The sequence below is a fragment of the Martes martes genome, assembly GCF_963455335.1.
Source record: "Martes martes genome assembly, chromosome: 8".
Classification (NCBI taxonomy): Eukaryota; Metazoa; Chordata; class Mammalia; order Carnivora; family Mustelidae; genus Martes; species Martes martes.
The window spans coordinates 51,193,874-51,221,143 of NC_137895.1; the positions used below are offsets into that span (position 1 = coordinate 51,193,874).

The following is a 27,270-nucleotide window of genomic DNA, read 5'->3' on the forward strand; positions in this document are numbered from 1 at the left end:
CCCAAGCAAGAACATGTTTCCATCACAAATCCTTTGAATAACCCAGTTGAGAATCACTTAAGCACCAAAGCTCTCCAGGGAGATTATACTTCACCATTTTCAGTATTTCGTGGCTATTCAAGTAACATGTACCATTTTCTCTACTAGACTTAGTGGGAAAATGAAAAATGTTTACAATGTAAAATTTTACAGCATGTTATATTGCAATGGTGGTTTTTACACTTTTAAGCTTTTCTCTCCATAATGAAATTGAGACCTTAATGTAAACGTGCCAAAGGGAAGGATACTGAAAAATAAATATTCAGAACAAAATCATTACATTTTTGGACTTTCATATCTTCTTTTGCCAATAGCTTACTGCTTTCATTATCCCTTATGTATTACAGCTTTCCAAATTCTGATCAAAAGACTCACCTCAAATTTGAAAAGAATTAAAGAATGACCTAAGAAGCTGAGATGGATTTTCTAAGGACTAGCTGCTGATTGTTTTGACACCACTTGTTTCCTTAAGAGCTTTTTTCCTAAATCCTTTTAAGAGACAGCAACTAAATAATATTGTTTAAGCTAAAAAGCCACCTTATGGATATTTTGGATAGATGTCATTAATGTTTTTAAAGCATCACTTCTCTCCAGAGTCTAATTCTAGAGTCCTAAAATCCAGAAGGGTGAGTTATGCCTACACAGATTTTCAGAGGTCATGTATTCCAGATTTCCAGATTCCTGTAGTGAAAAATGTCACTCTCCCATCAGAGGAGTGACCAGTTAAGAAATGCCTTCTCAAAAAAAGAAAAAGAAAAAGAAATGCCTTCTCACACTCCATGGTCCCCATGGTACTGATTGTCAATGCCTTTTGTTGTAGGCAGAATACTTCTATGAATTCCTGTCCTTACGCTCCCTGGATAAAGGCATCATGGCAGACCCAACCATCAATGTCCCTCTGCTGGGAACAGTGCCCCACAAGGCATCAGGTGGGTGGTCTTTGACTTGCCGGGGGGTGGAGTCTACACTTGTAATGGTGATGGGAATAATTTCAAGACCTGGAAGTCACCCATCATAGGAATCATGGAATGTTTTTCTGAAGAGATCCGATGATTTTAGGGCAGCTCGATTATTATGTCCCTACCTCCTTTGGGCAGAAAGTAAGAATGGGAGTGACAAAGTGGCTGTTTACTAATTTGCTGAAGACTCGACATAGTCCTGGTTCATAAGCAATTCCAGATTTAAAAAAGTCACTACATGAGATATGACCAGCCAATAATTATTATGAATTAATGTAGTGCACATAAATGTGGCAAAGATGCAAAGCAAGTGATTGGGGGGAAATGGGATACATTGAGAAAAACTTTCCCCAAATGAGTATTGTATTAAATAAGAATTTGAAGGAGCGAAGAGACAATGGAAAAGTGGGAGAAATGGGTTAACATATCAGAGCTAATCATCCTTCTCTGCTGAGAAAACACAGTATGGGGTATTTGTTTAGAGATGTTCAGCATGTAAAACAGCAGCTCAGGCCTTCTCCAATTTGAGTTCTGGGAGGGAGTCAAGGCCAGAATTACCACTCCATTGTACAAATTAGAAAATTAAGCCTTCTGAGGCTTCACTGACTTCCCAAAGTCATATGAGTAATAAGCAATGAAGCTGAGACCAGGTTTCATGACTTTCAGAGAAGTACAGAGATCACTTATGTTAACATGGTCAAATACATGTGTGTTTCTTTCTCATCTAGGAATATAAATTTTTCCATAGTTGTGATAATAGAATATATATTTGGTTTTGCACTATAGTTGTTTCTGTTATTGGTTTTTTTTTTTTTTGCTTTTAACACTAACACAAGCATTTTCCAGTGTCATTTTAGATTTTTCCAAAAGTTGTTTTTGATGCCCTTATTATCCATTTTATGAACATACCCATAATTAGTTTACTCATTCCCTTATTATGTGTTACTTGGATTGTTTTCAGGGTTTTTATACTAGGAATATCACAATAAACATCGTTTTTAAAGTAATAGATGGTCAGTGAGTAGGAGGCCCTGTTTGTCTTATTCATCACGACTGCCAGCACAGGGCCCAACACAGAACAGGACTTCATAAAATACTTACTGGATTAATGTTTGTATCAAAGTCTTAGAGCTCATCTCATTATTTTATTAAAGCAGATTCTTAGAAGTACAATTATGTGTCAAAGGACATGAACTATGAGCATTTCCAAACGCTTTTAGAACAAATTGCCAAAATGCCAAATTACTTTCCACAAAGGTTGTGCCCATTTGTACCCTGGCTAGCAGTGTGGGAGAGGGCCTAGCTCACCATAACATCATCAACGTGGGTTATTAATCATGTGAACTCTTTTGCTGACTTAAAAAGTGGAAAGAGGTTTCTTAGTGTTCTTTTTTTTTTTTTTTTTTGACAGACAGAGATCACAAGTAGGCAGAGAGGCAGGCAGAGAGAGAGGAAGGGAAGCAGGCTCCCTGCTGAGCAGAGAGCCCGATGTGGGGCTTGATCCCAGGACCCTGGGATCATGACCTGAGCTGAAGGCAGAGGGTTTAACCCACTGAGCCACCCAGGCGCCCCTCTTAGTGTTCTTTTAATTTGATTTTTTTTTATTCCAACCAAGGTAGAAGACATTTTCCTGCATCTATTAAATAATGTAAAATGTCAGTTGACCCTGCTTATTTTTATATTGAAAATATAAAATAATTTATTGACTTACAATAAATTATATATTTTATATTATTATATATATTATTCTTTTTATATTACTGTTTATACTTTCTGGTATATTTTTCAGTTTATTATTTTTTTGAAGGCAAGGATATGCAGAGTCTAAGTCCTATGTGATCAAAACTATCTTTCCATTTGTCATTTTTTCCTGACTACTTTTTTAAAAAATTTTATTTGTTTATTTGACAGAGAGATCACAAGTAGGCAGAGAGAGGGGGAAGCAGGTTCCCCGCTGAGCAGAGAGCCTGACAGGGGTTGGGGGAGGGGGGGAAGGGCGCCTTCATCTCACACTGGGATCATGACCTGAGCTAAAGGCAGAGGCTTAACCCACTGAGCTACCCAGGCACTCCATTCCTGACTACTTTTATGCTTAGAAATAATTCTTCTTCAGAGAGCAATTATGTGATAATTATGTGATAACTAGAACATTCTTCTAGCATTTTATCAAATTTATTTTGACAATAGTATGAGGTAGGGCTCTCATCTGAATTATTTTCCTGAGTATTCAGCTTTTCCAGTGTAAGAGGTTGAATTGATTCAAGATATGCCTTTTATTTCACATTAAGTTCTTCCATACATAGAGTTTTAGAGCTTACTATTTGTTCTAATATTGTAATATTTTTAGTTTTATAAAATTTTTAAATAACTGATATCATAACCTATCCTTTCTTAAAAAAAATTAGTCTTATTCTTCCAGAGGAATGTTAGAATAACTTTGATGTCTAATGAAAATCTCAATAAGCACTCCTATAAATCGATGCAGTAATTAAGAAATCAGATAGTCTTGTAAAGTCCATTTTCAGGTTTTGGTCATCTACTACTGCCTGTGGATCTTTATCTTTACATCCCAGAACAGGAAGAGCTGGGGACTAAATAAGCAGAGTTTTTTCAGTTTCTTGGCATAGGTGCCCGTGTGGGTGTAGACAGCAAGAGTGTGAATTTGGGTTTCTCTTGAGTCACCCCTGGGCTGCAGGTACAACTAGCAGCCCTTCCAGAGTATTTGCTTCCAGTCCTGATGGGTTTGGGGTTCTAGAAAGATCCTATGAAGGAAAGAGGCCTTGGATTCTGGAGATAAACTCACCTGAGATTTATAGTCCCAAGGCTATGGATACCCCTTCCAGATCCATGGGCATCGCTGTTCTACACAGAGGGCATTGCTACTGCAATCGCATACTGATACATCACGGAGACAAGAACGTTCTTGGAGTGCGGCCATTACTCAGTCTCATGCCATGTCACACAGTGTTTTTTTGTAGTCAAAGATAATTTTCTCGATCATATTTTTTGCTCTTTCTTTTTAGAAGGAGTCAGGAGTAAAACAAATACATAATAGATCTCTCAATTTCCATTTTATATTCTTAAGTTTTTCCTTTGCTGTTTTCTGGTTATTTAAGGAAAACAAGTTCATTGTAGCCCATTAAGTAATTAAATCAATTATACAGTTACACCTGCTGAACTTCCAATAAATCTTGCATCTTTGAGTTTCCAATTTAATGCTTATATCCTAAATCTTCCCAGCCTTACTCACTTTAGTGTCTAGTAAAAAAAAGCTTACTGAAATTCTATTTCTTCAGATATTGAAACAATCCAATTTTGAATATATGATGTGTCAATATTTTAACACACCGTACTGAGATAAAACTTCAATTTCTAATCATCTAGAATCTTAATAAATCATAAAATTTAGGGGGAAATGATTGATGTTTCAGACAAGGTAGAAATAAAAAGAGTAAGCCTTCTGGGCTGAAGTGACTTGCTCATGTGCGTGTGCATGTGTGTGCGCCCGCGCACACACACACAAACACACACTGCATATAAGACCCCCCCCCCCACCCAAACCCCCCTACCCCAGAACATAGGGTTTTGAAGGCAGATGTAGAATTTGTTTGCAGAAATGCAGGTGCAAGAAGTTTATGGGAATTTTAGCTCGTTGCAGGGCAGTTATTCATTAGCCTTATTAGCTCAGTCCCCACAGTAGGAGCAGTAAGGGTACCTTGACTTATTAAAAAGTAACCAAATCAGTGTGTCTTTGGCCCTAAACATCCAAGTAGTATTCATTATTCTACTGGTCTATTTTATACCCTCACGCTGCTAAGTAGTTCTTTCATCCCCCCCCCCCCATTCCTCGATGCCTAAACATTGCACGAAAAAGAAAATTCTTGATCTTTAACAGTTACAAAGGGCCTGCCTTCTGGCATCTGAATAAAACAAAAACAGGATATGCAAACTGCAGGCTACTTCAGTAAAACTGGATAACAAAAAACAGTTTCCATCAAGCCAAGGCTTTACCTCTTTGAACACGGCTTCTGTCATACCATGAACCCAAGACAGCAGGCTTCTTTCTCAACCAAAGATTTCAGGAATTCCATGTCTAGACATTTTTCAATAGGTGCTAATGCCCGAGGGAACACAGACCTCAGCAGGGAGGGTGCTCGGTACTGGCTGAGAGAACGAATGGCGGTGAGCACAGCTTGGAGGCACCAATGAGTATACTGGGGGCCGCACAGCGGTTTGTGGTCACGTGGTGCCGAGCATGCGCTCTCGCTCTCGTCCGGTCCCTCCTCAGGGCAGTGGCTCGCGGGCCTGGAGGCCCTCCTCTCAGTGTGGAAGAGGAATACATTGGCTGTTTACTTCTGTATATGAGTCAGTTTGTTACAGTCAGCCGCACATTCGTGTGCACTTGAATGCCACGTGAGTTACATTCAATCTGCTTCCGTTTTTCTGAGTTGTTTTAATTTACCTCAGCTTCAGTTATACAACCGAGACTGCCCTGGAATTCACGACATCTGGACTAATTTCATCTGGCTCTCGGTGAAAGCGGCCCTCTCCTCAGATGCTTATTGTTGCAAAAACACAACGTAACTATCACGTTTCTGTTATTCCCTGAAATAGGGCGACTGTGCTTTTTCTTCGAGATCTTTTTCTTTGTGTGTGTGTTTTTCGGCATGCACACTTATTCTCCGTATCCCCCCTGTCTATGGAGAACTTGTCTACTTATGGGGATGTGTGCCGGAGTGTATGAGGGTATGTGGGTGTGTCTCCCACAAGGTTTGTCTATGTGTCTGTCAATGCCTAGTCTGTGACGGACGATAGGCTAGGTGCTGAAATTACAAAAAAAAAAAACAAAAAAAAACCAAGGTATGGTCCTTGCCGTTGAAAATCTCATCCTTAGCGAAGGATACAGAATCACAATTAAATCATTATAAGAAGTCATGTATAGAGGTATTGGTGAAATATATAAGTGAAATGATTTAGGCAGGGGGTGTTAGGGAAATGTTTCATTTTGATCATTTTGACAGAAATGTTTCATTTTGATCTTGAAAGGTGAGTAGGAGGACACTGGACAGAAAGGAAGAGAAAGATTATTCCAAGAAGCAGGGTGGGTGTGCGGTCAGAACAGTGCGGCCATATACCCCATGCTGAGGAACAGAAAGAAATCTAGTTTGGTTAGAGCACAAGTTGCACAAAAGTCAATTACTAACTAAAGTCAGGTGTGTGGGTTTTTTTGTTGTTTTGTTGTGTTTTTATTTGAGGGAGGAGGGGCACAGGGAGAGGGAAAGACAATCTCAAGCAAACTCCCTGCTAAGCAAAGAACCCAGTGTTGGGCCTGATCTCACAACCCCAAGACCATGACCCAAACTGAAATCAAGAGTCAGACACTCAAGTGACTGAGCCACCCAGGCACCTCAGGTGTTTTGTTTTGTTTTTTTAAAGCAAATTTTTTGGAAACATTTTAAAAGCTATAATTATAATTCGTATTACTTGAATAGTCTTTTAAATAAAATTTATAAGCAGAAAGGAGGACAGGTAGAATTTACACACACACACAAAATAAAATTTCTATTTCAAGTTTTAAAACTGAAAAATAGGCAAACGTAATTAGTGTTATTTATGTATCTTTTATTAATTTCTACTTTTATTTTAAAAGTTAATTCATTGAAACTCATAAACTATGTGCTTCCTAACTTTTAAACTTTATTTCCTAGTTCCTTTCAAATCATTCTGTATTGAGATTCAGACCATAATTACGCTGACATAGCTCTTGTTTCTAAAGAAATAGGTATGTGTTGGTAAAACTTTTCCACCTGGGCTGAGGGAATTTGTGATGTTTTCATTTTTAATTGAAGTTGAATTTGTTAAGTTGTGATTATAAATATGTAAGGAAAATGAGCACAGTTTTAAACCTAGATTATCTTTAAAAGATGAAGAAGGAAAATATTTCATATGAATATTAATATAAATTGAACATAATTTTAGATTAGTACAATAACTCTTAGAGATAACTTACCTATGGTTTACTAAGAAAATAATGATGCTACATCTTTAGTTATCTGCCAAGATTGCCTCAAGTTTTTCATTCAAAAATTTAAAAGACTTTTTTCTTTTGCATTTGACAGAATTAGGCATAACTATGCTATATGAGTGAATGCTTTGATAAATTGTTTTTGTTTTAGAGAGGAAGGGAGAGGAGTGGGGCAGAGAGAGAGTGGGAGGGAGAGAATCTTAAGCAGGCTTTATACCGAGTGCACAGCCGGACATGGGGCTCGATCCCACAATCCTGAGACCATGACCTAAGCAGAAACCAAGAGTTGGATGTTCAACCGACTATGACACCCAGGCACCCCATGAAGTGCCTTTTTTAAAGAATTAAGTGGGCTGCGAAGTCCAGGCTAAGTAAGGTCCAGAAAAATAGATGCACCTGGAAAACAATAATTCGGCTGATAACATGTGGTGAGAAAATTCCGAAAGTTTTATCTCTAAGAATCCTTTCTGGTTCTCTCATCCTTTTATGCCTCAGGGCAGTTATTGACCTCCTCATCCATGCAAAAGATTCATGAGAAAAACTAACGAAATTTTATAACTGAAACAAGTGAAAATGCACTAGAAGAGAAATTTGTCAACTCTTGCTTCTTTTTGAAATGAACATCTCTACAATGGATTTTTGTGTTTTGTAAAGTGGCATTTTTGTGTCTAAGATTTCATTAAAGCAAGGCTTTCAGCAGGGACAATTTTACTTTGAAACTTCAGGCACAATTTTGGTTTTCTCTCACTCTTTATTTCTGTTAAAATGTATTTCCTTTTTACTGTTTAATTGATTAGTTGCAATGCTTGGATCTCAAGATTCAGGAGAACTGAAAATCCATATTATTTTGAGAATGGCACAGTAATAAACACTGACAATGTCAAAGCTTTGAGAGGGGTTTTTGGTTGTTAAGCACATTAAAAAGATTATATGACCAGCTCGTGTGCAACACCTTATGGAAGAGCAAACCAATTTCCAAATCATTCCTTCTTATGAGCTTAGGAAAAAGGTTTATGGAAACTCTAAAGGGAAAGGATTTTTCTTTTCTAACAGGAAAGGATTTTCCCAAGCTTGGCAGTAAGAATAACCTGCTATATACAAACAAAATGAAGAAAAATTTCAAATATCTACTTATTAGCAAAATTTCTTCCTATTTATAAGAAAGAACTAGAGCCTACTGGATCAGTTAGATCAGTATTCCCCAGTGGATATGTTATGATAATCTGGTGGATTTTAGAAATTTACATAATCGAGGACTCAGTCAGCTAGGCATCTTGACTCTTGATCTCAGCTCAGGTCTTGAGCTCAGGTCCACATGAACATGGAGCCTACTTTAAAAAAGAGAAGAAGAAGAAATTTACATAATCTCTCTCTTAGCCAATGACTTGATACATTTTCCACCCACTGACTTGTGGGCATTCCAGAGTTGGGGGCCTTCTTGCTTTCCCAGTACACCATCATCATTAGTTGTCACTCTTTGCTAAGTCAACATCTACATACCCCGAGTGATCATTACACTCACACACACACAAAAATGGCTTGTTTTTAGGAACCTAAACCATTAGATATAAGCTTATTTTATTATACCAAACCCCCTTCTAGATCCCCAAGATATGAACACTCAGTAATATTAACAAATAGCCTGAGAAAATATTAGCTTCACAAACTCATTCCAACAATTAGAGTCTAGTCTAAGTTGTAGAATATTTCCAAAGAAAATACTGTGTCACTTTCAAGCACACAAAGTAAAAATAAACTAGTGCCTATGGATCTTTATTTAATAGATTCTGGAATACTGTTTTTGGATTATATGGAGGCTGGTGAAGGTACCCACAAGGTTTCTTTCCCTAATTAATCAACGTGTGTTGCCTATTTGCACCTTTAACTTTTAGAGAAAATCTTTTTTTTTTTTTCAAGATAGTACAAGCCCAGACTAGGAAAAAAATATCCCAGATTCCATATTAGCAAAGCACAAATTAATGAGGCATTCATTCTTTCTCCACCCAGCATAGTATGTAAGTTCTGTGGAAAACACCCATATGGTCAAAATACAGTCTCTACTCTGGTGGAGATACAAGACTATCAAATAATGCAATGTGACCATTTTTGCTTTGCTTTGTCTCTTACCAAGATTTCTATGCAACCGGAATCAACTAGATAAACTCTTTCTCTATACTTGCTTTTTCCTTAGTTGTTCAAGTTGGTTTCCCATGTCTTGGAAAACAAGATGGAGTGGCAGCATTTGAAGTGAATGTGATTGTAATGAATTCTGAAGGCAACACCATCCTGCAGACGCCTCAAAATGCTATCTTCTTTAAAACATGTCAACAAGGTAATCAGTAATCCCCATCAAGAGAAGGCTCATAAGGCTTTCAGGTGTGATGTGGGTAAAAAGATAGATAATAGACAGACAATTGCTGGTTACTGCAGAGTCCAGTATGGTATTAAGAGCTTTTCTCTGCTATGACACCACTCACAATTTTAACTACCAATACCCTTCAAAAGCCATCTCTTTGACCCCTCTCCTTCCCCTCCTCCAACACAATCTTTGGGAGTCCCCAACTTCATAGCAAGGTTGCCAGGCATTACCAGCAACTGCCACCTGTTAAGGCAATACCACTCATACCTCCACCACGACCTCCCCAGAGAACAAGGTACCACCGTCACACCAACAATGTCTGCCAGGCAAAGGCATCTCACCCTGATGCCCATTTAGGCATGAAGGCCTAGATTTTTTTTCCCATCTTGATGCAAGGTTTTCCAGCACAGAATTTAAGCTCTTCAGTGCTCTAAAGATGAACCAAAAGGACATTCCACCTTCTGAAAATGAATGTTGTGGGTCATCATTTATTCAGTGTGAATTTAAGAAAGTCCAGTAGATTTGATAGGTGGGGGTGAAGGCAGAATAAAGCTTACTTTGCCTTCTTCTGTGAGCCCCCTACTGCTGGAAGTAGAACTGAGAGATGCAAAATCTGACTTTGTTGAGGATTTAGTCAAGCACAAGAGATATAGAGAGAATATAGGTAGAACTTACCAGTATTCAGTAAATTAGGATAATCGGGGCACTGCGGGTAAAGGTCACCGCTAACCTCTTCATGTTTGCTGTAATTCACCCAACACAATTTCAGAGGTGTCCATATAACCATGTTTCTCTTTGGTGAAGCTGAATGCCCAGGAGGGTGCCGAAACGGAGGCTTTTGCAATGAAAGACGCATCTGCCAGTGTCCTGATGGATTCTATGGCCCTCACTGTGAGAAAGGTAAAGAACAGAGAGAGCCAGCTACCCTCCCTTGCTTCCTAATGAAACTGATGTCACACAAGAGCCCCACATAAGCTTTAACACAGTCTTTGAAATTATTTTTCTGGTCCTACCATAAAATTGGTAAAATCTTAAAGAGCCGCAGAAGAGCAGTTGAAGAGTACTTCTAAGAGTGGTTTTCTGTTAAATCCAATATATGGTGACGGGGCAGAGAATGTTAGCACAATGTCTGCATTCTTCACGGCCACGACCCACCCCCATCCCTAATTCACTTTTATACACACTATGCCTTGGCATAATCTTATGTAAGTTTTGAAGTTTTTCTCCTCCACTTAAATTGGATTTAAAAAGCTAATTATTATGATTGATTTGACAGTAGCTACTCCAATTCAAAGTAACTTGATTCACAACTAAGTCTACACCTGAGTTATATAGTTACTATAAGGCCAAAAAAAAAAGGTAAAAATTATTTGTATTGTAAGTATATCTATCTCAGTGAAATTACTATTATATGAAAGAGTTAAGAGGAAAATGTGGACTAACCACAGGATGCTTAAATACCAACAGCTTATTTGATGAGAGTAAGCAAAACTAAGACTTAAGAATTTTTCTCATTTGCCTATATTTTGGAATTAGAAGATGTAGGAAATAGGGCACGGAAAAATATTTAAAATCTTAAGAAACCCACGTCTTAATCAAAGTAATGATTCTAGGCAAACTTTCATCAGCCACTGAAATGGAACAATTCCAAAATTCTCATCTATGAAATTAGTTTAAAAACACCTCATTTACAATTCATAAATAATAAAAGCATAAAAGCACACCTGTATCTCTAAAGACCTTAGAGTCAACCACAAAGATCAAAAAATGTAGAGCTATTGTATTATTGATGTTTCTGAAATGGTCCTTCCCCAAAACCCTACTTGGCCTTAATCAGAGCGCTCTCTCTCTCTCTCTCTCTCTCTCTCTCTCAGCCCTTTGCACACCACGGTGTATGAATGGCGGGCTTTGTGTCACTCCTGGGTTCTGCATCTGCCCACCTGGGTTCTATGGAGTCAATTGTGATAAAGGTAACGGTTTCTTTCTAAGAACAAGGTTCTTTTTCCTTTATAAATATTTAGTTAAAAGAAGTATATTTGATATACCATCACTCTCCATAATAGCTCTATTAATAGGGTGTAAAACTTTGTTGGCTGCTATAATAACTTTAACCCCAAATTTTGGTGTAGTTCAACACACTAGAAGTTTGCTTGTACTCATAGAATGCTCCAGTGCAGGAATCCCTACAGTGGGTGGGGCTGCCCTCCATGCTGTGATTCAAGGACCCTGGCACCTTCCACCTAGAGATCTGGAACTTTCAGGAACCATTCAGTGAGCAGAGAAGGAGATTGGAGTAGACACTGATTTAAAAAAAAAAAAAAAAAAAAATCCCAAGATGTGATTTCCAAAACTGCCACACCTATTCTGTTCCATGGAGAGGAATGTGCCTCATGGTCCTACCTAGGTGACTGTCCCAGGTGCAGACTGGGCAGCTGTCTCCCACTGACAACTTGACAGGAGGGGAGCATGGATTTTTGTGCACCATGTGGGGTTTGGGTATGTCTTCAGTCTGTTTTATGGGTGAGCTTCTAAGACTGAAATGAAACAACCTGCTCCACCTTTCCCGACTGACTGCCAATTCAATGATCTGCTCGTAGAGAACAGCAGGGAGAGGTTTTCCGCCTTCCTGTGATGCAGCACTGTCACCAGGCTTACTCTCAGAAAGTGGGTTCAAACTTGGCTCTAAAATATTGAACGGTCCATAGGCTTTACAAGATACCAATTTGTTTTGCCTGATTCACATCTTTTATGGGGAAAAAACTTAAATAATATCATGCAAAGTATATATATTTATTGACATTATCCTTGTGTCAGAAACTCTCATTGCGTGAGTAGAGCCTTGTTTTTTAAAATAAATACATGCTATGAAATGAAAAGATATGTTAGTTTTGAGAAGTGTCTCTTCAGTGATCATGCAGTCAACACCAATTAAGATTGAAATGAACCACTTTTTTAAAAAGAAGAACTCCCAGAAGAATCCCTCAGCTTGAGTCAGAAGAATTACTCACAGGGGTCTCCTCTTCCATGATACATAAAGTACTTCACAACTTTATCTGATTTTACACTCAACAGCCTTTTGAGATATGTAAAGTTGTATCTGCTTCATTCTCAGAGAAGTGAAATGAAGTTTACAGAACTCTGGTAGCTTGACCCTAACTCACACCCTCTGGGGTACTGTGTTGTCATTCAGGCTACCTGTTGGGGTCCCCATTCCTCCTCAAGTGACTTTGCATCTGGGCTAATGACTTTATCTCCCCCTGGGTCACACTTTTCTCGTCTCTAAACTTTTTTTTTTTTTTAAGATTTTTATTTATTTGAGAGAGAGAGACAGAGCACGAGTGGAGGGAGAGGGAGAAGCGGACTCCCTGCTGAGCAGGGAGCTCAATGCAGGGCTCCATCCTGGGACCCTGGAGTCATGACCTGAGCCACCAAGGTGCCCCTCTGATCTCTAAATTGGGAATTAAGCCACTGCCCCTGGCTCCCCAGCCCCAAGCTGGGGAGATAATCTTTGTGACCATCTCTACCTTTTTTTTTTTTTTTAAAGATTTTATTTATTTATTTGACACACAGAGAGAGATCACAAGTAGGCAGAGAGGCAGGCAGAGAGAGAGAGGGGAATCAGGCTCCCTGCTGTGCAGAGAGCCCGATGTGGAACTCGATCCCAGGACCCTGAGATCATGACCTGAGTCAAAGGCAGAGGCTTAACCCCCTGAGCCACCCAGGTACCCCATCTACCTTTTATTTTTAAGTGACGTAAAACTAGAGTATTGGATTTAACTTAAAGTTTGGATTCATAAAGGTTAAGCACTAAGGACAAGGTAAGAACAGCCAGTAAGTTAAAAAGTTTCTTTTTATTTGTCAAAATTTGTCAAAATTTAGCACTCAACATCTCCGCTCTTCCAAAATTGGGCAATTCTTAACGTAGAATTAAGCTCAGATTATCGCAAAACTTGTTAGGAAACAGTAAATCCCTCAGAGGTTTGGATGAAGAACTCAGGTATGAAGAGGTTTAAAGAGACTGTGAGGGCTGCTTACTGAGATGTGACTGTCATTGGTGTCGTCTGTACAATGGAGTGCCAACTGCAATGTTTTTCTAATGCTATGGAGTCGCAAACACTGTGTGGTCACTGTTGAAGGAAAATATGTGGATTCCAGTATGTCTTACACTTCATAATATTTTACATTTCAAATGAAAGCTTTTCCCTACTTCTTAGACTCCAGTAACTTTTTATTATTATTCTTTTGGAAAGTCTGTTGAAATTCTACTTGGTCTCATTGGAGATCTGGGAATATTAAAAAATAATGGCTTTTACTACCTCAACAAAAGGATGCATTTATCATCTAGGAGGGAGTATAGAGCTTCTGAAAAATGGTTTAATTACTGGCACAGAACTAGAGCTGAGCATAACATATTTGAAGCAACATTAAAGATTAACTTTTGGTGGCTCTTGGGACTTCTGTTGCCAGCTTTAGGAAATGAAAAGTTAAGCCCTGGCCCAGCATGCCCTCAGCCCTGGTGAAAGTTACCTGGTGCCTCTGTGCATTTTCCTAGTCCAGAATCATTGCACAACAGAAATGTAGAGAAGCTTGTAAAGAATTGTACAAATACTAAGAGCGTGGCCACATTCTTTAACTAGCTTTGTCATCATTCTGAGACTTCCAGTTCAGCTCGCAGGCTCATCCCATTCTATTCATTAGAAGGGGTAGTGCCCAGAGGGCTCTGGCCAAGCAGACCCTGATCCTGATGTTTTCTCGTCTCTTCTTCATTCCCCAGGAGACACAAGGATGGGTGGGGAGACAGAATCACACTTGCAAAAACAACTGTCCAGCTGTAACAATACTAGGAGCACTTGGCAAGGAGGAAGCCCAAAGAGCTGGTTCTCCCAAATCCTAAATTCTATACCCAAATGCTGCTGTTCCCTTCTGCATTGGGAGGGTGGGCTTGCCAAAGCAAGTACAACATTGCCTTAAGAGGGCAGATCCTTGTGGTTTAAACAAAAAGCTCTATCATTTAAGAAGCACGATACTTGCAGAACATGCAGGTTGGACTGCTTTTGCACAAAGAAAGCATACACATAAATTTTGGGTCTCCTCTCTGATTTTCCTACTGGAAGCTTACTTCAGCATTTGTTCATCTGCAGCCAACTTTGGCCCGTTTTATATAGGACAAGAACAAATAGGCCCTATAACTGGAATTGCTGAGAATCCAAGCTCTCACTTTCATCTCCTTTCTAGAAGGAGCCAACTCATCTATTTTTAGGTACTTGCTCTACCCTCGTCCCCATTTTTGTCCTCCCTTTATTTTAGGTGTGAGCAGTGAAATTCCAGAAGTCGACACAAAGACAGGATTTAGGATGAATCACAAACAGTATGATTATTACCTGGAAAATCTAGTTAATTGGACCCCCACAATAATCTGTCCAAGTAGCTGCTGCACACTCCCCTTCCTGTGGGATCTGAGGAGGATTGACAGTCTGTCCTTTCCCGAACACCTGGACTCCTTCCTCCAAATGTCATAAAAGTCTATTTTTTAAAATCCCTATTACATAAGATGAATCTCTGTTCTCGTTCTGGGGGGAAAAAAAGTTGCTTTCTCCTTTGCCAGCTCCTAGTATTTATGGCCCTTCTCCCTTTTATCTATTCTAAAATAAGTCTTCTCCTTTTTACTCTTCTTTTAACGTCAAAAAATATTTTAGGGTGTTTATAGTGTTCCTTTTTTAAGGGCATATTTACAAGAAAATAAAAACATAACTTTTCTTTATACATCTTGCCTTTTTTTTCCTCTAAAATAGAAGCCCCCAGGGGGAGAATAGTATATAACGTATGTGCTATTCTATTATGTTGTTGGAATCTGTCAATGGTCAAGCAATTGTTTACAATTTTTGCATTTGCAAAGTGGCTTACTTGACTAAGTAAATGGGCAGGAGGCAGATGTCTCAGAAATATCACCTCACTTTTAGTGAAGTTGGATTTTTTTTTTTTAAGGTTTAACCTACTCTCTAATGCAATTACCCATGTTATCCATTCTAATAGCAAACTGCTCAACCACCTGCTTTAACGGAGGGACCTGTTTCTACCCTGGAAAGTGTATTTGCCCTCCAGGACTAGAGGGAGAACAGTGTGAAATAAGTGAGTATTGACTTTCTGCATTCTCTTTGTTTCTGGAGGGTGGAGGGGAGCCTCAGTACTCCACCTAACCCCATCATTTTTTCAGTGAGGAAATTGAAGCCCAGAGACAATGAATAGCTTATCCGAAGTCTCAGATCAGTGGTTTCTTTTCACTAGATATAGCCATCTTCATTTTTTCCTAAAGGTGGGGCAGTGGGCACCAGATGACTCCGAGCCCGCACTCTGACTCAGTCATATATGGGTTTGTATTGTTCGGCATGTTGTGTTGTTTCTTATTAGTGAGTTTGTCCCCTTCTCATTGTGCAGAGCCCCTCGCTTCAGCCTAGAAATGTAGACCAGAGTTTTGGGACAGGTGGATTTGTTTACCTACCTGCAGGCATAGAATTTCTTCCCTATCTTAGAGCCAGTAACCCATCTAAGAGGAAAGGATAGATTCAAGGAAAAGGGAGAAAGGGTGCACAACAATTTTAAAAAAAAGAAAGAACAAACTAACAGCACACAGTACAAAAATGAACCGCACAGATGTTAAGTAAAGGGAAAAGTGCATACTGCACGATTCCATTTTTATGAAGTTGAAGAACAGGCAAAATTAATGGATAGTAGAAACCAGGTTGGTTGTTGGGGCCACAGAGGAACTTTATGGGGTACCAAAAATGCTCTATATCTTGATTGATGAAGTGTCACATGAATGTTTATTTAGGTAAAAAAATAGTTGAGCTGTTAACTTCAGATCAATGCAGTTAGGTCTTCATTGTGCCTTCATGATATTTTGGTCATGCTTCCATACAAAGAAAGAAAAACTTAAGGGTGGAATGTGGTAGATAGTCTTTGTTTTCAGAATCAGGATATCAAACTGCTTATCCTGGCTCTGCCCTCTACCAGCCGTGTAACCCTCAGCAGATCGCTGAATCTTTCTATTAAACTCAGCAATGAATCAACCGCATCCTAGATTGCTGTATGTTCCAGAAAACAGGTAACACCAGTGCTCCATTCAGGAAGGAGAAAAAGAACATGAGCATGTCTGCTAAGGGTGCCCTGTCGCTGACTTTTTGGAATTTCTGGAATATAGCATTTTCATTTCCAGCCATATTGTATCTGTAAAATACTGCTGTGTTTAGTACCACCACAGTTTCTGAAGTGGGTTGCAGTGGGCTCAAAATTAAGTAATATTGACAACTATTTTATCTTTCAACCTCTAATTTATTTCTACTTTAATGAGTAGTAGATGAAGTAACCATTTTTGATAGAGTTCAAGTGAAATACCTCTGAAGTTTCCATAGAACATGTAATTAATTATCAGGATATGGTTTCTGTTCTTATTAGTTACCCTGACCTGATAAAGATATCTCAGAACTAACTCCCCTCAATTTTCTCATACTAACTCTCAGACTTCACTTACTTAGCTAAATAATATTTATGAATCTTTGTTCTTGGGCTCATTTCTCTACATGTAAGTATGTCCTTGGGTTTACAACCTTTCCATTGGCAGAGACAATGATTTCTATTCCTTTTTTCCCTTACTACACCAAAAATGTAGGCCTTTGAAGGCTCCTGATTATCCCTATCACAAGTTATTCTCAAATCCCTCTAGGAAATGTCCTGTTTCTATTACAAGAACCACAGTACCAAGAAAATACAGGAATGGATCTTGAGTTGAAAAGTGCCTCTAGTATAGTAGAGACAAAAAAATGAATTATGAATTCTTATTTTAAAATTGAGATGTAGTTCACATACCAAAAAATTTATCATTTTAAAATATGCAATTCAGTATATATTCATGAAGAACAGTACCATTTCTGTCTCATTCCAGAACATGCATTAGACATGTCAAAAGATGTCAAAGGACACCCTGCACCCATGAGGAGGCACTCCCCATTCCCCTTTCCCCAAAGTACTAGAAACTACTAGTCTACATTCTATCTCTTCAGATTTGCCTATTCTGAACATTTCATATAAATAGAATCATATAATATTTTCCTTTTGTGTCTGAATTCTTTCACTTAGCATGATGTTTTTGAGATTTATCCATGTTGTGGCATGTATCATTACTTCCTTTTAATTGCTGAATAATAGTCCATTGTGCGGATATACAAACCATCTTTTGTTTATCCATTCATCGGTTTATGGACATTTGGTTGTTTCTACATTGGGGTGATTGTGAATAAAGCTGCTGTGAACATTCATGTACAAGTTTTTGTGTGGACATATGTTTTCAGTTCTCTTGGGTATATTCCTAGGAGTGGAATTGCTAGGCCACATGTTAACTCCAGGTTCAATTTTATGAGAAACTGCCAAACTGTTTTCCAAAGCCACTGTACTATTTTACATTCCTACCAGCAATGTATGAAGGTTCCAGTTTCTCCACATCCTTGCCAGTACTTGTTATTGTCTATTTTTTTCATGAGATATATATTCTGATGTTACTTATATTTTCATTTTCCCTGGAATCTGTTAGGACTGATATCTTCTCAAACTTCAGTTTGACTTAATTTAAGATACTCTTGCCGGTTAACAAATAACATCAAGGTTAGAAATAACTGGAAGTAGGGAGTATACATTTATCCCGTTACTTAAGGTTCATAGCTATCCCAAGGATCTTCAGTGAACTTTCAGTTAAAAAGTTGACATAGATTATTTATGCTGTATTATAAATGAAGTTTTAAAATAACATAATGGGTTCTTATTTTTATAAAAGTCCTCTGTGATGTAGTGAAAAGAAGGGGAACATGCATCCCAATGTTCATAGCAGCAGTGTCCACAATAGCCAAACCATGGAAGGAGCTGAGATGCCCTTCAACAGATGACTGGATAAAGAAGATGTGGTTCATCTATACCATGGAATATTACTCGGCCATCAGAAAGGATGAATACTCCCCATTTGCATTGACATGGATGAAACTGGAGGGGATTATGCTAAGTGAAATAAGTCAAGCAGAGAAAGACAGTTAACATATGGTTTCAGTCATATGTGGGACACAAGAATAGTATGGAGGACCACAGAGGAAGGGAGGAGAAACTGAAGGGGAAGAAATCAGAGAGGGAGACAAACCATGAGAGACTCTGGAATAGGAAACAAACTGAGGGTTATAGAAGGGAGGAGTGTGGGGCAATGGGGAAGCCTGCTGAAGAGTATTAAGGAGGGCACCTGTTGTGATGAGCACTGGGTATGTTACACAACTAATGAATTGTTGAACACTACATGAAAAACTAATGATGTACTATATGTTGGCTAACTGAACATAATAAAAAAATTAAATAAAAAATAAAATGAATCTATGGGACTAAAAAAAATAGTCCTCCGTATAAAATATTCTTTGTTAAAAAATTTAGAATACTGAACAAAACAATTAAAAATCACCTATAATCCTAAGACCCAGAGATGATAGTTGTTGGCACTGCTACAAATCATTTTTGTTGGTTTTCTATGTGAAGCAGAGTCACACACTTAAGTTACCCTACAATCCGATGGGCAGAGGAAGTTTAATGTCCTTATTTTGTCAATCCCTAACTCCTTGTTCTCCCTGGACTCCTCCACTCACTGGTTATAGTAAAATACTAACATATAAACTTAGTAAAATGTGTTTGTCTTCAGGCAATGTTTAGTCTGTTCTGGGTAAAAATGTGTAATCTTTCAAGTTGGCTGACTTTTCCACTGTCCAATGGATAAAATATTTTCAGGAAAAGGAAGTCAACATTAAAGACACTTAGAGGATTCTGATTTTTAAAGCAGTCACGCCTTCATGAGGCTTTGGCTCCATAAGATTTGATTTAGAGAGGCCTTGCGACAGTCGCCTGTAGTCACATTTCTGTTGTGTGATAACCAAGAGAGAACGTCCTTATTCCTGGCTGTGGTGAACCCAAACACTCTCACTTCCCTCTGATAAAGAAAACAAAAAGACCCATGGAACCAATGAAAAGGTTCTCTCCACCAGTCATTCTCTGTGATATCCCTGGCTACCAAGTTCACCTCTCATTGAATGTGGGGAGATTGGTGTCACCAAGTATTTCATAATAAGTACTATCTCTTCTGACATAGGGTTATTGTCCCACATCTTGTTGACTTGAAAAACCCAAGTGCATGGCAGAATACTGTGATAGGATCCAATTTGGTACATATGGTGAGGTCAGATATTTCTTTGATACAAATGGAAATTCAGAGTTAGGCATTCCTTTGCTTTAGGTAAGACTTGGGATCTTGACCAAATAGTAAATGCTATTCTAGCATTGTCTTAGCAAAAAGGACACTTTTGGATTTTTAATAGTCAACGAAAAGGTGGTATTCTATTATTAAGGTCTTTTGATGCCTATTTCTAGAACATCCCTGCATCAGAAAAACTTAAAGGTATAATGGCATTCCAGATTTTTGAGAGACTCTAACATCTCAATATTGTGTCTGTATTATCTGCACAATGTCTAAATGTTGCTTTGCTGAATTTATACATGGGGAAGGTCCTTTCGAATAAGTGAAAAGAGAAGTAAAGTGTTTCAGCAAAATAATTTGCATATGGAATTCATGTTTATCAAACATAGCGCTTGCTGGTAAAACATAGGGTAGCTCACTTCATTTGACCATAAAAAGAAGAGCTGAGAGAATAAAAGTTGTGTTTTATGATAAAGATTTCATTTCTTCTCCTTATGTATTGAGACCTTTGTAATTAGTATTCTGCTGAAATGTTAAAAAAAAAGAAAAAGAACAACAATAAAAAAAAAAAATCCAAATCCCTTCACTCCCAAAACCTAATGGGTATTTGCTCTCTTTGGAATGCCCTCATGCTAGTCACGGGATGCAGTCAGCTCTGGGTGAACCATCCTTTTTCTTCTACTTCTTCAAACCATCCGCCTTGGGATGGCAAATGCTAGATTGCAGAGGGAGAATAAATAGCTTCTGGAATAAAAGACAATCATTTTATCATTTTTACATCTAAGGCCCTACTGCAGCTCTAAAATCCTGTAACCCAAAGAGCTGTGAAAACATTAGCAATTCTCATTTGGCACCGACATAGAAGAAAGAGTGATGTATTTTGAGGCCCTAAGACATTCTAGAAAAAAAGCATAGGTGTGGTATAGGGCCCCTTTGGAGCCCTATTTCATATCTCCTCTCAGCCCCCCTTTCAGTCCAGTCACTGCTGTGCAAACCTGTTTTGCGTGGCATAACCTGATTGTACCCCATCTTAGTTGCTCCACACTTCTTCTGCTTTCTACCCAGAGACTCCTATCAGTCAGCACTCACATAGGGGCATACTGGAAGTGTGAGGAAGTCATTCCATAGGGTGACCCTCAACCAGTGGAAGACAGGTGCCAATGAACAAATGCTCCCCTCTCCCTTCTTAAGAGTGACTTGAGGGTGCCTGGGTGGCTCAGTGGGTTAAAGCCTCTGCCTTCGGCTCAGGTCATGATCCCATGGTCCTGGGATCGAGTCCCGCATCGGGCTCTCTGCTCGGCAGGGAGCCTGCTTCCTTCTCTCTCTCTCTCTGCCTGCCTCTCTGCCGACTTGTGATCTCTGTCTGTTAAATAAATAAATAAAATCTTAAAAAAAAAAAAAAAAGAGTGACTTGAAGGTGCAGTGTCCACAGCTTCTCAGAAGAACCCCACAGGATAGAGCCTGGTTGCCTATAGTGATGACCAACCCACACACACACTTTTTTTTTTTTTTTGACAGAGAGATCACAAGTAGGCAGAGAGGCAGGCGGCAGCGGGGGCGGGGGGGGGGGGGAGCAGGCTCCCTCCCTGCCGAGCAGAGAGCCCAATGTGGGACTCGATCCCAGGACTCTGAGATCATGACCTGAGCCGAAGGCAGAGGCTTTAACCCACTGAGCCACCCAGGCGCCCCCCCACACACACTTTTGTGCTGGCTTTCCCTCCTTCCATTCTTTGCTCTCCCTGTCCCCCCATTCTGGTTTCCTAGGATCACTTTACCAAAGAAACTCTCTGCATGCAAGCTCTGCTCTCTGGAGAATCCTAGGCTAGGAAAGATACTGCTGGGCACAGGTGTAGGTCTGCTTTCAGAAAGAGTGACATTCAAAGTCAGAACTCAGTGAAAAGATCACTTGGCGGCTTATTCACATCTTAACCTGTACTGTATCTTAAATTACAAGTGTTTGCGAAACAGAATTTTATTCTGCTTACCAAAAAAGTCACATACACATAGCATGTGGGCAACACATTTATCATAACAGATATCCATTAGAAATTACAAGTGAAAATACTAGCCCATTTGTTCCTAGAATGAAACTCCAATGGTATCAAACCAGAGCAGGTCTGAAATAAATGGTAATCAGTGCCATCTAAAAGTACTTATCCTCTCAAAGCCCTGCAATTCCTTTGAAAAAGGTGAATATCTCTGAATGAAGCACTGAGTTCCTGGCTTATCTGCATCCTTCTCTGTTTCAGGCAAATGCCCGCAGCCCTGTCGAAATGGAGGTAAATGCATTGGTAAAAGCAAATGTAAGTGCTCCAAAGGTTACCAAGGAGAACTCTGTTCCAAGCGTAAGTACCCAAGCGTAAGAATCAGCTCGAGCTCGGGGATCTCCTCCTACACAACTTCTGGGCCTCCTGCATGTTGCCTGAGCATCACCATGAACCTGTCTTCACAGACATCTATGTTCCCTTTCTCTAGAACAAAGACATTGTATGAAATCCATGCATGTGAAAACATGGACACATTCACACACGAGCAACTCAGCTTTTTAACTATTTGGGGTTTTCTTAAGGAAAATGAGCTTCCATTCCAGCAGTTTCCGAGTCCTACTGAGCATCTTTTGTGACTCAGAAGCATCAAGCTTAGTTTACCATCTCTCTTGGGCCTTTTTTCAAAAAGTCCCAAACTGACTTAGAGCTAGAGATTGGCTTAGAAAAACAACAACAACAACAAAACAACAACAGGGGATGAAGCCCAAACTAATACATTCTAAAGAACTGCAGGAAAGGCAACTAATTCTGTTGAACAGTGAAAGCTCAGGAAACACTTTCTATCTCCTCCGGTTCTAGCGGTCTGCGAGCCTGGCTGCGGTACCCACGGAACCTGTCATGAGCCCAGCAAGTGCCAGTGTCAGGAAGGCTGGCACGGAAGACACTGCAATAAAAGTGAGTGGGAGGCGTCTGGAAAGCCTGTCTCTAGCCTGTCTTGGCTCCCGCAGCTGATGGATGACCCGTAACTCAGCCCTGCTTCCCATGTTTGCCTCCTGTCCCCGGGGCTCGCCCCTGGCCCCATCAACTCTCTAAACCTTTGAGCCTAAGTTTTAGAGTCTAAGGGCAATGCAGCTGTGCAAATTATCACATCTGTAAAATAGCTCCACTTTTCTAAATTAAATCAGTAATTCAGGTTGATTTGGTAATACAGTGTGGTAACTATGAAAGAAATAACAAGAGTCTAAACCAAATATATAGATCTGTTTAGCTCTGATTTTATCCTTTAAGATCTATCCGTGAGTGTATAAAACATGAAGAATTTTGCTCTTGAAGATTATTAAATGTTATTGGTTGTGGTATGTTACAAATAAGTTCTTTTGAGGCAAAAAAAAAGAAAGAAAGAAAGAAAGAAAACAAAGAAGGAAAGAAAGGAAAGGTCTAGGGAGTATGGAGTTGTGTATTTTAAAATTTACTGACTACCCAAAAATGAGCTAGCTGTAGAGATGATAAACCACTGGCCTGTTTTCGACACAAAATGAACTGGTTCAATTCAACCATTTCATTTTAATTGAGGTCTTCTCTGTTCCAAGCAAGAATCCAGGCACTGGAGACCTGTCAGTGAGACGACAGGGGCTAGCATTCCGTCTCCTAAGCGTGGGCCCACGGTCCACCTTGCCTTTGAAGGAAGGAAGGCTTCAGTCATCCAATAGCATTCAAACACAGAAGTTCAGCTTGCACCTATCACAGTCAGTTTCCAAAATAATGGACACAAATTGCACAGATCACCTTCACAACAGATATTTTTCTAGATATACAGTTTCCAAAGGGTAGTCTGTGCAGCCCAGGGAGTATGGAAGTTATCAGCTAGGTGCATGAAAAAGACGGGTTTGACAATAGTTTTATATTTTTTGTTATTTTATTATATTTATATATAAGTTTATATATAAATATATATCTCAATCTCAAATCTCTAATTTTTGTGTGTATTTTATAATGTTCACATTATATTATTATGATGTGTATCTAATACATTTATATGTAGGTATTCGTGCTTTTTTGTTTGTTGGTTTTAAGTCGGGTTGGTGTCTGGTCTGTGCTACACTAAGCCATTGACTTGAGTCTTGTCACGTGCTACATTGACTGGATGGTAGATTGAATTGGCTTCAGGTGGGTGTAGCTTAACCAGAAGTTCAGCTCTTCTGGAAAATAGTTCTTTCCGCAGGTAGTAATGGCTAAATGTATCCCTACAGGGACACACTTGGGGAAAGCTTTTTTTGGACTAAAAGAACTGCAGAAAACTAACCATTTCAAGAGATACTTGGGGAAAGAGTAAACCAAATCTTTTATGCCACCCTTAACTCAGGATGCAAGTAACTTTTGAGACATCCTCGGGCCTAGGGATGGACTGAGGTCACACTATACATCCCAGGCGTCAGTTGCAGAGCTCCTCTGGGCCCCACATTTGGGACCTGGTGACCGAGGGTGATGGCAAGAGAGTAGGGGGCACTGCTCCTGCTAATAAACCAGTCACGCCACCAAAAAGAAGGCAAGTCAGGGGCCCTCGAGTAGCATCGATGAGCAATTCGGACAGGACTGCCAGCCCCCATCCCCCCCCTACTCCTCAACCTGCTGCTGAGAGTTTTGTCATCAATGTACCTCCCTCAGATCACGGAGTTGCCGCAAGATGATGCCCCAGCGCCTGATTAAAATGCAAATGTGGTGTCTAGGAGAGGCCACCCAGCCATTTTGTACATGAGTTTAGAGAATCAAGCAAAAAGAAAGAGATTTATTTTGACTAGGGGGAGGTGACGAGGAAGGTCGGAGGCATGGAGTGCTGGAGAGAACAGACTCCCAGCGAGGTGACACTTTGGGAGGTCTCAGGCACCCAGACGTGTTAGTGGGGAGGAGGACATTGGAGACAGACTTCCCGGCTGAGGCTCACCCTCGCCAGCAGGGAGGTTTGGGCTTCATGGGTGGCGGGGAGAACAGGAGGGTAGGGATTTACCCCAGCGCATTGTTGGCTCATGTTCTAGCTGTTCCTTGAGCTACCAGTCTACATACTGACAATTCAGAGAAACACATTCAGGAACAAAGTATTCTGTTCTCAGTAGTTCTTAATGGCATGCTTGCATTTAAAAACCACAGGGAACAAATGGAATGCCAAACTCGACTTTAATGCACAGGAAGATGGAGGCAGATTTTTAAAATGTGATTGCCCCCTTGGATCCCTTTTAGGAAATCAGGAGAAAGGAGTCAGTGCCTCAAGCACCTCCAGAAGTTTACAAGTAGGAGAAAGGGAGGTCTGAAGCTATGGAACTTAGTATTACTGTCCACTTACAACTAAGCTGGAAATGGATAGATGCCCACCATGACTGAAACTGACAAATCCCCATGGATAAGGAACCCGTTCAAATCATAACCCTTCTCTAAAATGCAGCGTGGAGGTCCTTAGTTCTTGCAAAATTCCCATTTTTGTGTAAGTGCAGTAGCCACACTTAATTGTGCAATCACTATGAAGAGATGAAGAGTGGGGAGTGTTCCAGATCAATATAATCGAAGCTGGATTTGCAATGCAATGAAAATGGTCAGATCCTCTGCAGGAACATCCTTGCTTTGGGGACCTCAGTGCCAGATACTTACCAGACCTTGGGTGGAGAAAATCCTTCATTCGACCACATCCATCCAAACTTTGCATCAAGAGTTTCTGCATGGTCAAAATCTATAGGGAGTCAGAGCTTCGATGGAAGCCAGATTTGATGGCGTTCCTAAAAGAAGTTCCTTTTTCAGCAGAGACCTTGAACCTGTAACATCTCTTCATTCAGGTGGCTTTTTGTGGTGGCTGTGGTCTTCTACTCTGGGTTGAAAAGGGAAAATGGATTTCATTTGAATGGTTAGTAATGAATCTGAAGAGCCTGTTTTTGTAGTTTCTTTTCTTTTAAGCTGTGAATAATTTTACAGGGTACGGAGCCCGCCTCATGCATGCCCTGAGGCCAGCAGGCACCCGGCTGGGGCAGCACACGCCTTCACTTAAAAAGGCTGAGGAGCGGCAGGATCCACCTGAATCCAATTACATCTGGTGAACTCCGACATCTGAAACGTTTTAAGTTACACTAAGTTCATAGCCTTTGTTAACCTTTCATGTGTTGAATGTTCAAATAATGTTCATTACAGTTAAGAATACTGGCCTGAATTTTATTAGCTTCATTATAAATCACTGAGCTGATATTTACTCTTCCTTTTAAGTTTTCTAAGTATGTCTGTAGCGGGATGGTATAGATTTCTTGTTTCAGTGCTTTGGGACAGATTAGATGTTATGTCAGTTGATCAGGTTAAAATTGTGTATTTTCAGTTGTGTAGCTGGCGAATAATTTCCAAAATTACAATGTACTCATGGTGTCGAGGGGCTGGGGAACACTGGAAATGGAACAGAAATGCATAAATCAAGGGTTTGGATGGAGCAGTTAACTGTGTTGAAGTTACAACATTTCTAATTTTACTGTCATGGGTTTAGACATTTGTCACATTTTTAAAGTTCCCCTTGTTCTTAAACTCTCAATACACCATATATTGACCGAATTTTGACCTTACCATGATTCCAGAGAATTCAGTATTGAAAGAAAGAGAAAGAAAGAAGGAGAGAGAAAGAAAGAACATGGTGGCAGTGGCATTTAACAATATAATATATTGTAAACACAATAAAATAGGGAATATAACGTATGGACTTTTGGCATTGGCTTGAAGCAATATAATATATTGTAAACAAAACACAGCTCTTACATAATGAACATTTTATACTGTTTGTATAAAATAAAGGTGCTGCTTTAGTTTTCTGAGGGTTGTATGGAGTGGTCTGTGCATGTGCTATCTTATGGAAATAAAGTCGGTGTCAATGAGTTGCAGTGAGTGGAAATAAAGTTGGTTACAAAGAAAACTCTGCAGAATCATAAAAAACAGAAGAGATTCTATTCTCTGACCCAGTCGGGCTCCCCAGGCCCACCTGTCCCTCCCAGCCCTCTCCCCCAGCTACACTCTGAGCCCTTCCCATGTTTGTCAGCTCCCATTTAGTTGGCATTGGTTTTTAGATGTTGTCTCTTCACTAGAATGTGTTAAATATCCCTTCAGAGGGAGACTTTCTAAGACTTTCTAAAAGTGTCAGAATGTTGCAAATGACAAGAGCTACCATTTATGAAAAACCTATTTGTTCCCAAGAACATGATAGCGTGTTATCTTACAATCAGGTGAGGCAGGTATCATTTTGACCTTTTACAGATAAGAAAACTGAGGTAGGAAGATACATAGCAATTTATCCAAGATCACACTCAAGTGGGACAGGTTTGAATTCATGTCACCTGATTCTGGAGAATTCGCACAAGGTGGTTCCCCCTCCTTTTTTCTCAGCAAATGCGGTAGAACACAAAACTCCACAAATCCCAAGCAGGTACTGTCCAATGTATTTTAGCCTCCTTGTCCTGCCAAGGAAATGTGGACTTTATGTTATAGACAATCCAAAGCCTATATGTTCTTCTTTTGCTGGGCAGTGGCCTAACTATTTGTGTGGTCAAGGAATGTGACGTGTCATGGGAAGTGGTCAAGGGAGAGGCTGGACACAGAGTGAACATGTCTTGTCATGG

The 27,270-nt window shown here is 39.7% G+C and overlaps 1 protein-coding gene across 1 annotated transcript in view; it reads left to right on the forward strand.

Annotated features, from left to right (window-relative positions):
* Positions 1-26,562, forward strand: part of WIF1 (WNT inhibitory factor 1) — a 68,468-nt gene extending 41,906 nt beyond the window's left edge. Inside the window, exons 3-10 of the mRNA XM_080812439.1 lie at positions 860-968; positions 9,215-9,355; positions 10,187-10,282; positions 11,257-11,352; positions 15,416-15,511; positions 21,902-21,997; positions 22,499-22,594; positions 25,598-26,562. Of these exons, the coding sequence (XP_080668565.1) occupies positions 860-968; positions 9,215-9,355; positions 10,187-10,282; positions 11,257-11,352; positions 15,416-15,511; positions 21,902-21,997; positions 22,499-22,594; positions 25,598-25,719 (852 nt within the window). The 3' untranslated portion in view covers positions 25,720-26,562. The remainder of the gene's footprint in view (positions 1-859; positions 969-9,214; positions 9,356-10,186; positions 10,283-11,256; positions 11,353-15,415; positions 15,512-21,901; positions 21,998-22,498; positions 22,595-25,597) is intronic.
* Positions 26,563-27,270: the final 708 nt, after the last annotated feature.